The sequence below is a fragment of the Balaenoptera ricei genome, chromosome 15 (assembly GCF_028023285.1).
Source record: "Balaenoptera ricei isolate mBalRic1 chromosome 15, mBalRic1.hap2, whole genome shotgun sequence".
Classification (NCBI taxonomy): domain Eukaryota; kingdom Metazoa; phylum Chordata; class Mammalia; order Artiodactyla; family Balaenopteridae; genus Balaenoptera; species Balaenoptera ricei.
In genome coordinates, this window is record NC_082653.1 from 88,095,064 (window position 1) to 88,109,635 (window position 14,572).

A 14,572-nucleotide genomic window follows, 5' to 3' on the forward strand; every position below is an offset into this window, starting at 1 on the left:
CCCGTTTAAACCCAGCTCCGCTGTCTGCGGTGGCCAGGCTGCTGGGCGGGTAGGGAGGCGAGCGGGAGGCGAGCGGGAGGCGAGGTGGGCGCAGGGCACCCGGCCCTCGTTCTTGTCCACCTGCGGGTCCCGAGGCTTCGGCCTCACGTCGGCGGGCTGTCGTGTGGACGGGGCCCCCTGCACAGCTGGCCCGCGGTTCTGGGGGCCGAGCCAGCCCAGGCCTGCGGTGGGTGTGCGCCCCTGGCTCTGGGCCCTGTGTGCTCGGTCGCTGTTGGCCCACCTGCCCCGTGTTTTCCAGGGCAAACAGGAGGAGAACGACGTGGTGGAGAAACTGAACCTCTTCCTGGATTTGCTCCAGTCCTATAAAGTGAGTCTCGGCTGCTGCTTGGTCGGGGACAGAGCTGTTGAGAAGGCTGCTGTGACCTTTCAAGGGTGTGACTCGTGGGGAAATGGAAAGAGAGCCTGAAGCCAGGGCTGCGGGGTGTGGATGGGCCTCCTGCAGGCTCCCCGGGGGAGGGGGGTGTGCGTCCCGCAGGGTGCTGTGGGCAGGCCTCTGGCTTCCCCGATGTGAGAGCGAGGGGCGCGTGCGCGTGAGTGTGTGTGTGTGTGTGAGTGTGACTGCCATCGCTCTCTATAAACACACGAGGGGCTGGCCCAGCGGGAGCTGCCTCTTCTAGGGGGTGGAGGTTCTGGGAAGTCAGGCCTCAGCTGGGGACAGGGGTGGCTTTCCAACCATCAGTGGCGGGATGGATCGCCTGTGAGCCCTGAGGATCCTTTGTGCTGAGCTCAGGGGGAGCTGGCCCAGTGCTGGTGGGGAAGGTTCTAGAAGGGGTTCCTCTGTTGGGTGGGATAGCAGCCAGTGGCCTCTGAAGTTGCAGCCCTGTGATTCCGTGGCTAGTATCCCCACAGGAATTGTGATCAGGGTTACTTTAGGGCCCCAGGGAAATGCCAGTGCGTCGTCCTTTAGGAGACTGATCTTGCTGCTGGAGGGACACTGGCTTTCTGGACGTTGGTCAGCGTGACGTGTGAGGTCCAGGGCTGTCCCCGCTCTGCGCTGCTCCTTTCCCCGTGGGTTTCTGGCTGTGCGGATTTGCGCCGCGACCCCCCACAGTTCGCCCCGGGTGGCTCAGCGGGACGCTCCCTTCCACGAACACCGAGAGTGGAGTGAGCGGGGTGCGCGTGAGCTGCTTCTAGGCAGGAAGAGCCATCCTCGCCCCCCGGCGTGGAGGCCGCGTGCAGCGGATGCCGTCTGTGCCTCCCGCCTCCTGGGCTGACGTGCCACCTCCTCCCGGCAGGACCTCTGCGAGCGGCACGAGAAGGGTGTGCTGCACAAGCACCAGCGGGCGCTGCACAAGTACAGCCTGATGAAGAGGCAGATGACGAGCGCCGCCACGCAGAACCGCGAGCCCGAGTGTGTGGAGCAGCTGGAGTCCCGCATCGTGGAGGTGGGCCCGGCGGCCCGGGCCTGCCTGCGGGGTGGGGGGCGGGCCCGAGGGCACCTGCCCGCACCTGCCGCTGGGCCCCGGGCCGTCCTCCCCGGCTTCCTGTGGTTGGCTCCCTGAGCTGCCGGGACGCTGACGCCCAGGCACCGGGTGACAGAGCCGGCGTGACCGATGTGTTGCACGGAGGAGGGGCTTGGCCCTGGGCTCAGGAGGGCTGGTGTGTGGGCCCCGGTGCTCCTCCTTCCCACCGTGTGCTGGGCCAGTCACGAAGGGCTCTTTGCTCTGCAGCAGGAGAACGTGATCCAGACGATGGAGCTTCGCAACTACTTCTCCCTGTACTGCCTGCACCAGGAGACGCAGCTGGTCCACGTCTACCTGCCCCTTACCTCCCACATCCTCGGGGCCTTCGTCAGCTCCCAGATCCAAGGGCACAAGGAGGTGGGTCCCCCACACACACCTACCCGTCCGGGCCAGTGCCCTTCTTCCTGCAGCAGCCCTTCCTGCAGCAGCCCTTCCTGCAGGTCTGGCAGCCCTGAGGCTGACCTTGAAGAGTTACTTAGGAAATGAGTGCAGCGGGTGAGCTAGGACTTGGAACCGTTCTCGTCCAAATCTGCTCGTCTCATTGTAGCCGACGATAATCCTGATGTTGTCCTTGTGGCTCCCGGGGGGCGGGGTGGTGGGAGAGCAGAGCAGGACTGTAAAGGGAGAATTTCTTCACTTCTGGAGGAGTTCCAGACAGAGGTCAGAGGCAAAGCACATGGAATCCCCGGGAATGAGAGCAGACGGTGTCAGTGTGAGGAGGTGCAGGGGGACCACAGGTGGGCTATTTCTCTGAAGACCCTGCTGAGCGCTTGAGAAGCGCCGTGGCGGTCCGGGGACCCTGCAGACTGCGATGACAGCCTGTGTCAGCCACATAAGTCTAGCTTGGTGTTTGGCTCTTTGCCCACTGCCCCCAGGTGCAGCCTGGGATGTGTGTGTCCGGCCAGGGCTGAGAGACGCTTAGACGACGTCTGCCCGCTTCTGCGTTTGCCGCCTCATGGTGGCCCACACCCTCCTGCTCCCCGACGTCCTCCATCCCGGGCTCCTTCTTGGCTCTGGGGGCTCCGGCACCTCCCGTGAGGGACACGCCTGCCGGGGGCCATGTCTAGCTCTTTGATACGCAGGCGGGGGGTGGGGAGGTAGTGTAGGCTCAGACTCTCTCAACCTCACATCCTAGCTGTCTCAGCTTCCAGCTCTGCACCAGTTCTGAGCTCCTAACGGCCTTGGTTGGGTTGTTTAACCTCTGCGCCAGTGTCCCTACCTGACAAGTGGCATAGAATATGACCCTTGCAGCCTTCCGAGACCGGCTCGGGCATTTGGTGGAAATGGGCTGCTTAGTCGTCGTTCCGTGCCGGGTTCTGTGGCCGTGCTGGGCACACACCTGCCCCGCAGCCGTCCCTGACACCAGAGGAGTGGGAGATCCCGACGGGTCGGCCAGCTGGAGGGGACGGGTCCCACGCGGGGCCCCGGGGGTGGGCCGGGGTGCAGTCTGGGAAGCTGGCGACCCTGCCGGAGGGCCAGGGAGGCCTCTGTGAGCAGCGTGTGGAGGGAGCTCAGACCTGTAGTTCGGAAGGTGCCGGGCGGTGGCCGGGCGTGCGGGTTCAGGGGTAGAAGACACGAGATGGTGCATCCAGGCGGGAGGTGGCCGGGCCAGAGCGGTCTGGAGCCAGTAGTGCTGGGGCCGCCTGGAGGGTCTGGTCAGCGTGTGGGCTAGTGTGCAGATCCCTCTCAGACTTGCTTTCAGAACCGCTGGGCCCGGGACTCAAGGGTCTGCGCTTTCAGTGGGACGCCAGGGGAGTCGGGCATGAGTGAGAAACGTTGCCCGCCTGAGACAGAAGCTCCTTGACTTTCTCTTAGTGCCTCAGTGACTTTTCACAGCAGCGCGAGGCCAAAGTACCTTTTTAATGGTTCTGTTTCTTAGGTTCTTAGCTCCAGACAGCGTCACAGCAGTGGTCCACGTAGCCTGTGACAAATGCCGAGTTTCCCTTGAGTGTTTCTCGTAGTTCGTGGTGCCCCTGGAGTTCGCTGGGGTGCCCAGGGTGCCCTTGGGCACAGTGTGGGAACTGCTGGTGTGGCCAAGGCAGCAGCAGCGCTGGGGGAGGTAGGGCTGTACGCCGGTGAGACCTCACGGGCAGGTCCGGGCGGCCGGTGGGGACATTTCCTGACGCGATCCTGGATTTCTCCGCTGTGGGTGACTCGTGAGTGCCCTGGTCTCGAAACTCGGGGACTAGACTCTGCTCCAGCCGCACGTTCCCGGGGCCACGCTGCTTCCTGTTGCGACGCGAGCCCCTCTGCCCCAGTGCTGGTCTCGGACACGGGCCTCGCCGCTCAGCCTCCTTCCTCGCAGACGCCTGGGGCCGGGAGCTGTGGTGGCGGTCGCCCTGCTTTCGCTGTGCCCGTCTCTGTGTTCCTCTGGTGGACGTTGTCTTGGCCTCTGAGCCGCCCAGAAGGCCAGCACCTGCAGACCTGGCAGAGGGAGCAACCCAGTGATAACACGTCTTACGTCGAGCAGACCTGTGCTTTTCTGTCCCCGTGCGGGGCGGTGGCACCGGCCACTGTGACCTCTGGTGACCTCTGGTTGCGGTCCGCCCTTACCTGGGCTGGTCTGTGGAGGGGTCTTCGGAGCGCTGGGCCGCGGTGCGGGTGGCAAGGCCGGCCCGCCGCCACTCCGGGAGCTCTGGGGGAGGTGACACGCGGGCTGGCGTGGCTACACGGGCGTGTCCTCTCTCCGGGGGCATTTCAGGAGGAGAGAGCTGGTGCGTCAGGCCGCAGGCGGCCGCCATCTCCTCACCCCGCCCTGCCCCCCCCTCCTCCAGATGAGCAAGGTGTGGAATGACCTGCAGCCCAAGCTACAGCGCCTCTTCGCTGGACCGCACGGCGCCCCAAGCCCACCGAGGTCCCCGCAGGACGGCCTGTCTCCTCACTAGTGCCGGGAGGACGAGGGCGGCAGCTGCGGCGCCCTCACTAAAACTTCTTTCCAAATGGTGTGTTCCTGTTTGATTCCCTTCACGTGTGGCTGCCCCGACCCCGAGGGGGCCCGGCGTTGGGCTGCAGCCCCTTGTGGAGGAGCTGACGCCCGGGCGGGCTGGGGCTGGGTCCCGGTGGCTGTGGCTCCCCTCCCCTCGCGGGGAGCAAGGCTGAGGACGCGCACTAGGCCGCCGGGCATCGACCGAAGCCGCGGCCACACGGGGTCTGTCCTGGTTGCCCTCGACCCTGCCCGGCCCTCCCGACGCGCACCGTGGCCTGTTAGTCTGGTGGCGAGAGCGTTGAGTCCCTGGAATGGTTTTCTCCCAGGACCCACAGAGGGTGAGGCGGCAGGGATGGTTTTCACACAGCAGATTGTGCAGGGGGGCGTGTGCAGGGGACCCCATGTGCTAGAACAGTCGGGAGGGTTCTGGAATAGCTGAGCGGGGAGAGGGGGACAGGACCGTCCCCGCGGCCGGCGTGCTGCCGTCGGATGGCGGTGGCCGTGTCCCACACGGAACTGGTCAGCGAGACCTTCCGCTGCGGCCCGCAGACAGCCGTGGCCGTGCGAGCGGGAGCCCGAGGGTCCCTGGGCCCAAACTGTGAGTGAGTCCTGGCGGCCCTGGCGTCTGTGTCCCTCCCTGCACGGCACGCACACGTGTGCACGCTCACACTGTGACCCTGTTGAGTGCCCGGCGGTCTGAGGTGTGGAGCACAAAGCGGGGACCGAGGCGTCTGGAGGTTCGTGAGCCGGTGCTTCCGCCGTCTGTCCAGGTGCAGGCGGCTGCCGGTCTGTTCTTGGGAGGCCACACCGTGAGCGTCGAGGCTGGCAGGGCAGTGGGCTCTGCACGGGGGATCTGTGTCGCTCTGGTGACCCCCTGTTACACCGACTTCGCTTCTTCAGGGCAGCAGGAACCCTCCTTCCAGCCTCCCTGGCACGCTTGCCGGCCCAGGGCCTGCTCCGAGGGGGCGGCCGTCTGGAGCCATGTGGGCTTATGTCCGCCTGGGGCCTGGGTGTGTCCTGCCCTGAACCCCTGTTGTGTAAGTGCCCCCTGTCCTTCACCGTTCTCACTGGCTTGGGAGGGCGTTGGAGGAGGTCGACTGCACCGCAGGGTCTGAGATCCCTGCCTTCCTGCAACACGTGCCTGGTTCTGGGGGTTTGCCCTCGGTGTGAGGCACGCACGTGGGACCCAGAGGCTCCGGGTGGCACCAGGCTTCCCTGGTGAGCTGACACACGTCACAGACCAGGGCAAAGTGAGCGTGCCCGCCTGGGCCTGGGCTCACCCACACGTGGATCCTGCCTGTGCCAGCAAAGCCACAGGCGTGCGGGGAGGCCAGCTGCACCCCACCCCGCTGGAGCCCCACGGCAGCCAACGTGTGCCTTCCTGTGCCGGGCTCCCAGTCTCCTGGAGGACGAGGAGAGGGGCGGTGTGCCCCCGGAGCCTGGCCAGCAGGGGCCGTCTGTGCCATTTGTCCCTTTGTGGGCTGTTTCTGCGTTTTGCTCTCTCTGTGTAGAAACGGGTTCCCAAGCACTTTGCGTGGCTCTGTGCTGCCCTGCAGGTTGGTCCCCGGGTGCTGTGTACGCTTGAGCCGTAGCGCGTGACCACCGGCCTCTGCTGTCCTGGCCCCGCGGCGGTGGCTGCGCACCCCCGAGGTCTGCCCGTGGGTGGTGACGGACACGAGGCCACGGGACGGCGGAGAGCGGGGGAGACGCCCCGGCCGCGTGGTGGGCGGTGGCGCAGCGGCACGGAGGGCGGGGAGCGTCTGCCCGGTCAGGTTGAGGCTTGCTCTCCCCACACGGGTCACCAGGCAGAGCTCTGACACCAAAGACTTCAGACGCACTTCCCAGGAGAGAACCCTCCTGGCGGGACCAACCCCCGCGTGGAAACCAGGAGCACGTTCTCGGCTGGAGGCCTGGCCTCGCTCTCCTCAGGGGCTCACCTGCAGGGCGCTTTCTGGTCCACGCGCCCCCGCCCCAGGTGCTGGAAAGGGGTCAGCGGGAAGGTGCTGGAGTGACCATGTCCCCCTCGCGTGGCAGCTGGGGGCGCAGAGGCACCTTTTCCACAAAGCTCCCCGTCCGCCCTCCACCCGGGCTGCCGCTGGGTTCCCGGGCTCGGCGGGCAGGGTTTTCTGCTCAGTGCTTGCTCGGGGAAGGGGGGAGAGGCTGCTCCAGCTCCACGGTGGGCCCGCAGGCCTCTGCGTCCGAGCTTCCCTCGCACCCGGGGGAGCCTGGCCACAGCCCCGTGAAAGGACGTCCGCTTCCGCTTTCCCGATGGCAGCCCTTCGGCCGCTCCCGTCCCGTAGGGCTGAGTGCGGCTCACCACTGCCTTAGCCCGGCCCAAGGCGTGTGCCTTCAGGCCACGTCCCTGCAGCCTGTGTCCGGCTGACTCGGTGGTGACCCACAGCGATGTTCCAGTCAGCGGGCGAAGACGCAGAGTGGGGAGGGAGGACGTGGCCAAGGCAGGCTGCCGTGGGGACACGGGGCTCGGGCTGCCGGAGGTCAGGACGGTTCTGTGTCTGAGGCCCTTCCTCTTGCTTTGCGTTGAGTCTGGTTATGTACGAAGCACTTTATACGGCTGCAGGGATCAATGACCATCACACCCAGTTAACTGGAATTGTTTACAAATGAGCTACGTTCCGAGATTTTTATCACTGAACTTACATGAACAACTATCATTAAACGTGTTTATAAAAGTTGCGTCAAGTTGTGAAGTTTTTGTGTCAGTGGTTGGTACCCCCCAGCCCCCTCCTCGGGGTCAGAAACCAGGACGAGATCAGCCTGTCTTGGGGGAGGGAGGGTGACCAGGTGATGGTACATCAGATGGGGGTTGGAGCCCTGGGCCCTGACCGTGCCTCGGTTTCCCCTTAAGGGGGGTGGTGAGAGGAGGACACGGCCTCTAGCCCACCCCCGGATCCCACGGCCCCGCACACACCTACGCCCGGCCTCCCACACCAGCTCTGCCCCGTGGGACGTCCGAAAAGCCGTCCCCTCCCCTTTTGCACCTGTGTCTCTTCCCCCCATCTCTGTCCGGTGGTGCAGGTCACAGCCAGGCACATCTGGCGGCTCCCCGAGGATGGGACTTCGTGAGGCCCGGTGAGGAATGTTGAAAAGGTAAAAGGTTTATTTTCCTTTCCACCCAATCACGCGCCAGACAGACTGGAGGCCCGCCGGCGTGCGGAGCCTGGAGCCACAGCGTGGCTGGGCAGAGTTCCCGTGGCCCGAGGGGCCAGCTTGGCTGTCCTAGACGGTGTCCACCTCGCGGAGCTTGTGGTCCAGGATGGTGTCGTGATTCTGGAACTTGAAGTAGCCGTGGAACTTCTTCTTCTGAAGCAGGAGGGGAAACCAGTAGCTGTCATCGGGCCACATGTCAGCGAAGGGGATCTGGTCCAGTTGGAACCACTGGGGGCGCATTTCTGAAGTCAGTGAAGAGGAACAGTCATCGATGTTCAATCCAGATTTTAAACTGACTTTTTGTGAGGAATTACTGAGTTGTTCTGTGTGAGGAACTTGACACACTTTCATATTTAACCCTTGTGACTGTATCCCTTATCTTACACAAGAGTAGGGAGGCTCCGGTGCTGGTGCGTTTCAGCACCTGCCCCTGGGGGAGGGGAGGGCTGCCGAGCCGCTCGTCACCTGCCTCCCTCTCACCCGCCGTGAAGGGACAAGCCCTGGGACTCACCGTCGCTCTCCACTGGTGTCCCGTGGACACTGTCTGTGCAGAAGATGTGCACGTGCATCAGCTCGGGGTCGCCCACGAACTCAAACACGATCTGGCCCACCTTCTGCAGCGCGTCCACGGTCAGACCGCTCTCTTCCTGCAGCTCCCTGTGGGCAGAGGCAGGTGGGTGCACCGACGGACGTAAGGTGACAGTTAAAGCACAGCGCCCACGCAGAAGCCAGGAATGGGGCTGGGAGGATGGAGGGGCGGAGTGTGTACATGTGGCCAAGGGCTCGGGTTCGGGGACCGCTGTTTAGGGGCAGCCAGACCTCCGTAAGTGAGCACCCTGGGCGCACCGCGTGGCAGGTCAGGCCTGGCCCCGCTCAGCTGCTCGGAGGTCCCACGGGAGGCCAGTGCTAGAGCCGGGAGACCCCACCTGTCCTGCTCGGCTCTCCCGGAGGCCGTCACGTGTGCATGGTGCTCTGCGGGCTTGCAGCCCCCAGAACCCGGCCCTGAGCCAAAGTCATCCTGCCCAGAGAATTCTCCCGTCCTGTCCCTGCTCAGAGCTCAGGATCAGACTGCAGGTTTCTACTGTCTCTTCCCCAGAGAAGGGGCTGTTTTAAATCCTGTTTCACCAAGGAGACAGGCCCCACCCCCAGCCAGCTCACCTCAGCAGCGCTTGATGGTAGGGGATGAGCTTTGGGCCTGTCTCGCTGTGTCCCCGCTTCTCAGGACCCCGTCCCCCAGCTCAGCCACCTGTGCTTGGAGGAAGAGGTCAGGGGGCTGATCTCCCCACCTGAGTGCACAAGTGCCGGGCGACTCACGAGGAGAACCGGGACTCCCCCCCCTGAATTGAACAGTGCTTCCCCAAGCTGCATATTCCCTGTAGACAGTCTAGCAAACACACGGACCCCTCACCAGCAAGAACCCTTGCCACCACTGCAGTTTCCCCTTTGGGTCTTTCTCCTTTGTGCATCCCTTTTAAAAACTGCAAATGTGCTGCCCGTACCTTGTACCTGTGCTTTTCACACAACACTGCAGAGCCACGTGCTACACTTCAGGGAATTCAACCAGCTTCTCGGCGGTTGCGTGTCATAGAATAAAAGTCCCACCCTGCTCATCACGAAACCCGCCGAGACGAGCATCCTCGTACACACCGTCGGCCACCAGCCTTTCACCCCACCGGCTGCCCCGCCGCGGTCATCCTGCGCCTCGTTCCATCCTTGGCAAGCGCTTTCTGGATGTTCTGCTGTGCTCGGGACTCTGGGGACCCCACGAGCCCTGCACCCGTGAAGCTCAGCACCTGTGTCTCCTGCTAGAGTCTCACTTCCCCACTGCCCTGTATTTATTTTTGTTGCTGTAAAAACATTCTAATTATACCTGACTATTTAGAGTGGTAGGTTAAAAAAAGGTCTTTTTAAGCTTTGATCTCTAAGTTATGTTAGGAACACAATGCATAATTACTTCCTGTGCCTGTAATGAGGAGTCAGGGAAACCGGTGTTTGTTAAACGCGTGTGTTGGGTTAAACGGTCTTATTTAAATGGACGCCTTATTGAGCTTGGAATCTGCCCTAACCTTCCTGGGAGGCCCGGAGAGGAACTGCATCCATTTGCTGCCATTCAGATGCAGCCCAAGTGATGCGCTGGAAGCTGGAATTTATTCATTGAGATGGTTAATTAAAATTAGACACGAGCTAAAAAAATGAACGTGTGTTTTCACTTGCAGGGGTGGAAATGGCTCCCCAATTAAATGTAACAGAAGCCTTCCGCAGGGCCCGCCCCTACCTCCGGCAGCAGGCTGGCGAGCTCGTTTTTAAAAACGTCACCTACTGATTTAATGTTTTGACTAATTTCGGCTCATCTTCCCCGAGTCCACGGCAGTGTATGAAATATCAATGTGTCCGCGCAGGCAGAGCTGAGCTTGTTTCGGGCCGGGATAACCAGGCAGCTGGGGGTGACACTGATCCAGTTTTGCTGACGCGTCTGATTGCATCTCTGGGATGTTCCCCACACGGCGGGGGCATGGGCCGGTGGCCCTGCGGTCCGGAGCCTGCGGTGCAGCTCGGGGGCCCACCGGCTGCACGGCCTTCCAGAGTTCTCTGACACGGTGCTCTGTGTCCTCACCGCTGCTCTGCGGGTGCTGGCCAGAAAGGTGGGCGTGCGCCACACCCAAAGCTGAAACCTGGCTGTGAGGCACCCTGGGTCCCCAGGTGCCTGCAACTCCCTGCAACCCCCCAGGAGGAAGGATGCATCTTCCTTGGTGCTCAGATGGCTTCCCCCCCAGGACGTCCAGCACAGAGGAAGGGACAACCAGTCTCACACGGCCACCTGAGTCTGCTGGTGAGTGAGGAGCACATGTTAACCCAGCTGTTGAAGTGGGGCCCACCCTGGGACCCCAAAGAGCAGTGCACCAGACACCCCCAGGGCTGCCGTGACCTCGCTCGTCAGGGCAGGACAGCCAGGGCCTGGGGCCTAAGGAGCAGCCCCACACCCGTGCACGCGAAGGGGCCAGAGCTGCCCTAGGGGCCTGGGGCCGACGGCTGAGTCATCCCCAAGGTAGGCGAAGCCCTGTTGCTGCTGGAGTCCCAGGGCCCTGGGGTGGGTCTCAGTCTGCGCCCCGTGCATTAGAACCTGCCACCCGTCCCGACCCCCCCTGCAGGTCCTCAACAGTCCTTTGTCGGGGTGGTCCTGACGCTTGGCTCCATCCTACACCCAGGCTGGAACCCTGGGGAGAGGACACAGGGCTCCTGGAGGGAGCTGCCCGGAGCTGCCCCACAGGCCCTGGGCGCCAGCGTGGTGCCATGCAGTCACAGGCAGACTGGTCTACACCAGGCGGGCGGTGTGGGCCCTGGATGCTGCACTTTTGGCCTCAGTCTCAGGGTAAGGCCAACCCTGCCTTAAGGAAGGGCCCCCGGGCAGAGCATGGAGACCATTAGTGCCCCGTGCCTGTGGAGAGGACGTCCCCCAGCGGGGCACGCTGCCTGCAGGGGCTGAGTATGCCCTCGAGGACGCCTGGGTATCAAAACGGAGCTCAGGGTGGCCTGGGAGGAAGCGCCCTCCACAGCCCCACCTGCTGGACGAGGCCTCCAAAGGGCAAAGAATCACGAGGCTCTAAGAGGGTAACTGAGACCTTGATAATAAAGCAGTAAGCAAGCCTGAACGACAACAAAGTCATCGATTTCAGGACGGTTCTGCGATCTGTGGTGAGGTCGGCACAGAGGAGTGAGGTTGGGGGTCACGGCTGCAGCGCCTTCTGGTCGTCCAGCGAGCGTCCGGGGGGCAGACTGCAGGGCCCAGCACGGCGTCTGCTCGGCTGAACCGAGTTTATGCCAGTGGCCCACAGACGCTGAGCAGGTGGCCCAATTTCATTAGTCACTGGGGCAGACAAATTAAAACCTCCACAAGGTATCACCACACCTGCCGGGATGGCTAAGAGGAAAAGGACAGAAGATGCCAGGTGTCGCTGAGGGTTTGGAGGAAGCGGATCTCATACGCTGCTGGCGGGAGTTTAAACGAGCACAGCCAGTTGGCAGTATGTGCTAAGGCGGAACACCTCGAATTCTCCAGGGGAGCGTCCGCCGGAAAGACCGTATAGGACTGTCCACAGCTACACCACTTGCAACTCCAACCCGGAAGCGGCCCAAAAGCCCCGGGCCGGGACGAGCAGGCTGCAGCGTGTTCCTAAACCGGACTGGACCACTGCCACGTGCAGACATAACGCCAGGAGGAAGCCACAGCTGCAAGGCTCGCTCTACAGGGTATTTCCGAATGGGCCGAACCATCAACTGTGACCGAAGTCAGGGCCCAGGCTGCCCCCCTGGGGGCAGCGTCCACCCTCCAGTCCCATTTCTTGATCTACGTGCTGGTTAAATGACGGACCCATTTCTTAAAAATGCCCTGATGAAGACTGGCATTTTCCTACATGCACTTTATACTTCAATACAAACTTGACTTATAAAAGGTCTTCCGTCCTGGCCTCATGATGGACAGAGGGCGTAATTCAGTGTGATCAGAAAGGTGGCGGTTCTGTGAAGGAAATCCAGAGGTCTATGGAGAAGAGCTGGGGGAGGGGCACCTTCTCCGATGTGAAGGCCGAGGAGGGGTCAGCCAGAGGAGGAGCCAGGAAGAGTGGGAGGGTGACGACAGTTTGGGGTGTCCGGGGGGCAGGGATGGGAGCGAGGGGGCGAGGCCAGACCGCGTGGGGCTCAGTGGATGACACAGGAGGTTGGATTTACCCACACAGGCCTGCGAGGGGCATGAAGGCAAAGGGGCTGTGGTCTGGAGGCCTGTGTGATCTCGGGCACACTGCTCAACCTCTCTGGGCTTCAGTTCTTCCCATGTGAAAGTGGGTGTGTCAAGGAAGAACTGAGACTGTGTGCGGAAGCTCCCAGACACGCTCGTCACCAGCTCCCCTGAACAAAGGAAGGAGCCCAGTGACTGGCCGGTCCCTTGGCTAGAAAGAGGAAGCCAGGATTCTCCTGCCCAAGCCACCGCACAGCAGCTTCCCAAACATGTCCTAAAAACCACGACTGCAGAGCAGCAGCTGATGTGTACTGAGCACGGACCACGTGCCAGGCCTCGCTCAGTCCCTTATGTTTATTTTCTCAATCTTCACAACAGTCCTAAGAGGTAGGTACTGTTATTGTCCCCACTTTGCAGATGAAGAAACCGAGGCTCAAGGATTCAGTCTGGGCTCCAGGTCATGTGGCTCTAAGCGGTCAAATCAGGGGCCTGGCTCTACAGCCCGAATCCTTGTCGCCTGCGGAAGCTGGTTCTGCGGTCAGGCCTGCCCCTCCCCTCACCTCTTGGCTCCATCCTCGATGGTCTCTCCTTCCTGAACTTTGCCTCCGAAGCCGTTCCACCGGCCGGCCCCGAAGCCTCGTTTCTTCATGCCCAGGAGGACTCGCTGAGGCTGCAGCACGAGTACCAAGGTGTAGAGCCTCGAGGCACGCATGGTGCCCTTGAGTTCTGCGGGGAAGGCAAGGGGTTGGGTCAGCTTGACCTGGGTGTGGACTGAAGCGTGTGTATTGTGGGTGGCCAGGAAATGTGCTCTGCAAGGCAGGGGGAGGCAATGTCCCAGCTCTGCCACATGTAGCAGGTTTTCTGGGGTAGACAGAGGCCTGGCCCCCAGAACCCAGGGGCATCAGTGCCCAGGCCCTTCGCTTACTGGGCTGATGCAGCAGGTCAGATGATGGCCCATCCCTTCCCCTCCCCACTCCTTGGCACAGGGCTGTTCCTGCTCCTGTGTCCAGGCCCCCGAGCCCACCGGGCACCAAGAGAACCATGCAATTTACCCAGCGGTTCTTGGGTCTGGCTTTTGGCCTTGGCCTTTTCATTATGGGGCCTTCTTCTGGCCTACTGTGTTCTGGTTTCTGCCTCTCTGCACGAGCAGCCCCCCAGATTCCCAAGACATGCATGGCTTCTGACAGTGGAGAGTCCACCCAGCGAGGAGGCCTAGCTAGTCCCCGTTCCTGTGACAGGTTTTCACACTCTGCTCACACCTGTTGCTGCTCTGGGACCTGGTGCTGGAACCCAAAGGCCTCTCCTGCTCGAATGGGTTTGTGTGGTCCAGAGAAAGACTCGGAGAGTGACGTCTGGCCACTGCTGGAGAAATGCTGGAAGAGCAGGACCAAGTTAGCTGTCGATCCATCCCCACCCCAGTCTGGGGCCCACGCTGGACGAGACGCAGGATTCAGGACCAGCGATCCTCCTGGGAAGTTGCGGTGTCTGAGAAAAGGGCCCTAGGCCTGGGTCCTGGTGCTGGCGGTAGGTCAGGCAGGAGAGGTGGGTCTCTGCGGTCCAGCCTCCCTTTAGTCTGCGGACTTTGTCACGTCCCCAACCTGCTCGCGTCCAAAGCCCTGGCTTCCTAAGGTAATTGGGATACTGCTGCTGCTGCTAGAAACGTCAGCTGTCAGTGATCAGGCACTGATTATATACTTCCCCCAAATTATCCCCTTTAACAGACCCAACAACTCTGTGAGCTGACACTTACCTTTTCCATTTTCAGCCAAGGAAACTGAAGCTCAGACAGGCTACGTTTGACCCCAAATCAAACACCGGAGCCGGTACCCAAACCTGCGTCTACCGCATGTTGACGTCTAGTTGGCTACAGCTCTTGGTTCTGCCATCAGACGGGTCCCCAGAGAGCCCGCCTAAAGTCAGGGGTCGGGCAGCGCCCCGTGTCAGCCGGGTGGCCTCTCAGCGGGGTCGCCTGTACACCGAGGCCCGCGACTAGGGTTTAAAGACAACGCACAGTCGAGCGCCAGGCTCGGACTCCCGTGCCGGGGCCTCGTTCGTGCAGGGTCTCCAGCCGCCCCCGCCCACCGGGCGCTCCCCGGCAGGTCCCAGGCCCGTCTCCCGTGGCGACGCTCCCGGACTCACCCGCTCCCGGACTCACGCGCTCCCGGACTCTGCACGCACCTTTCCCACCCGCGCGCCGCTTCCGGGGGCGTGGCCTCGGGCCGG

At 62.5% G+C, this 14,572-nt stretch overlaps 2 protein-coding genes across 8 annotated transcripts in view; one reads left to right on the forward strand and one right to left on the reverse strand.

Annotated features, from left to right (window-relative positions):
* SNX8 (sorting nexin 8) overlaps positions 1-7,143 on the forward strand; it is a 42,202-nt gene extending 35,059 nt beyond the window's left edge. For all 3 annotated transcript variants that reach the window (XM_059897363.1, XM_059897362.1, XM_059897364.1), the window contains exons 8-11: positions 299-367; positions 1,296-1,445; positions 1,731-1,880; positions 4,298-7,143. In XM_059897363.1, the coding sequence (XP_059753346.1) occupies positions 299-367; positions 1,296-1,445; positions 1,731-1,880; positions 4,298-4,408 (480 nt within the window). In that variant the 3' untranslated portion in view covers positions 4,409-7,143. The remainder of the gene's footprint in view (positions 1-298; positions 368-1,295; positions 1,446-1,730; positions 1,881-4,297) is intronic.
* Positions 7,144-7,544: 401 nt separating this feature from the next.
* On the reverse strand, positions 7,545-14,551 carry NUDT1 (nudix hydrolase 1). 5 transcript variants are annotated; one of them, XM_059897365.1, is made up of 6 exons: positions 14,489-14,512; positions 14,100-14,338; positions 13,609-13,722; positions 12,910-13,075; positions 8,129-8,274; positions 7,545-7,859 (listed from the first exon to the last, which is right to left on the reverse strand). In XM_059897365.1, exons 4-6 carry the CDS (start codon positions 13,059-13,061, stop codon positions 7,687-7,689), a joined length of 471 nt encoding a protein of 156 aa, XP_059753348.1. In that variant the 5' UTR covers positions 13,062-13,075; positions 13,609-13,722; positions 14,100-14,338; positions 14,489-14,512; the 3' UTR covers positions 7,545-7,686. The 5 variants fall into 5 exon arrangements, with proteins under 5 accessions (XP_059753348.1, XP_059753353.1, XP_059753350.1 ...); XM_059897370.1 differs by lacking the exon at positions 14,100-14,338 and having other exon boundaries at positions 14,489-14,543; XM_059897367.1 differs by lacking the exon at positions 13,609-13,722 and having other exon boundaries at positions 14,489-14,513.
* Positions 14,552-14,572: the final 21 nt, after the last annotated feature.

Bases quoted from the DNA above. Each gene is read 5' to 3' on its own strand.
- NUDT1 (XM_059897366.1), bottom strand. From the start codon at position 13,061: ATGCGTGCCTCGAGGCTCTACACCTTGGTACTCGTGCTGCAGCCTCAG. The intron at 8,275-12,909 runs GTGAGGGGAGGG...CTCTGCCCACAG, and splicing joins ATCGAGGATGGAGCCAAGAG to GGAGCTGCAGGAAGAGAGCG. The intron at 7,860-8,128 runs GTGAGTCCCAGG...CACTGACTTCAG, and splicing joins GACACCAGTGGAGAGCGACG to AAATGCGCCCCCAGTGGTTC.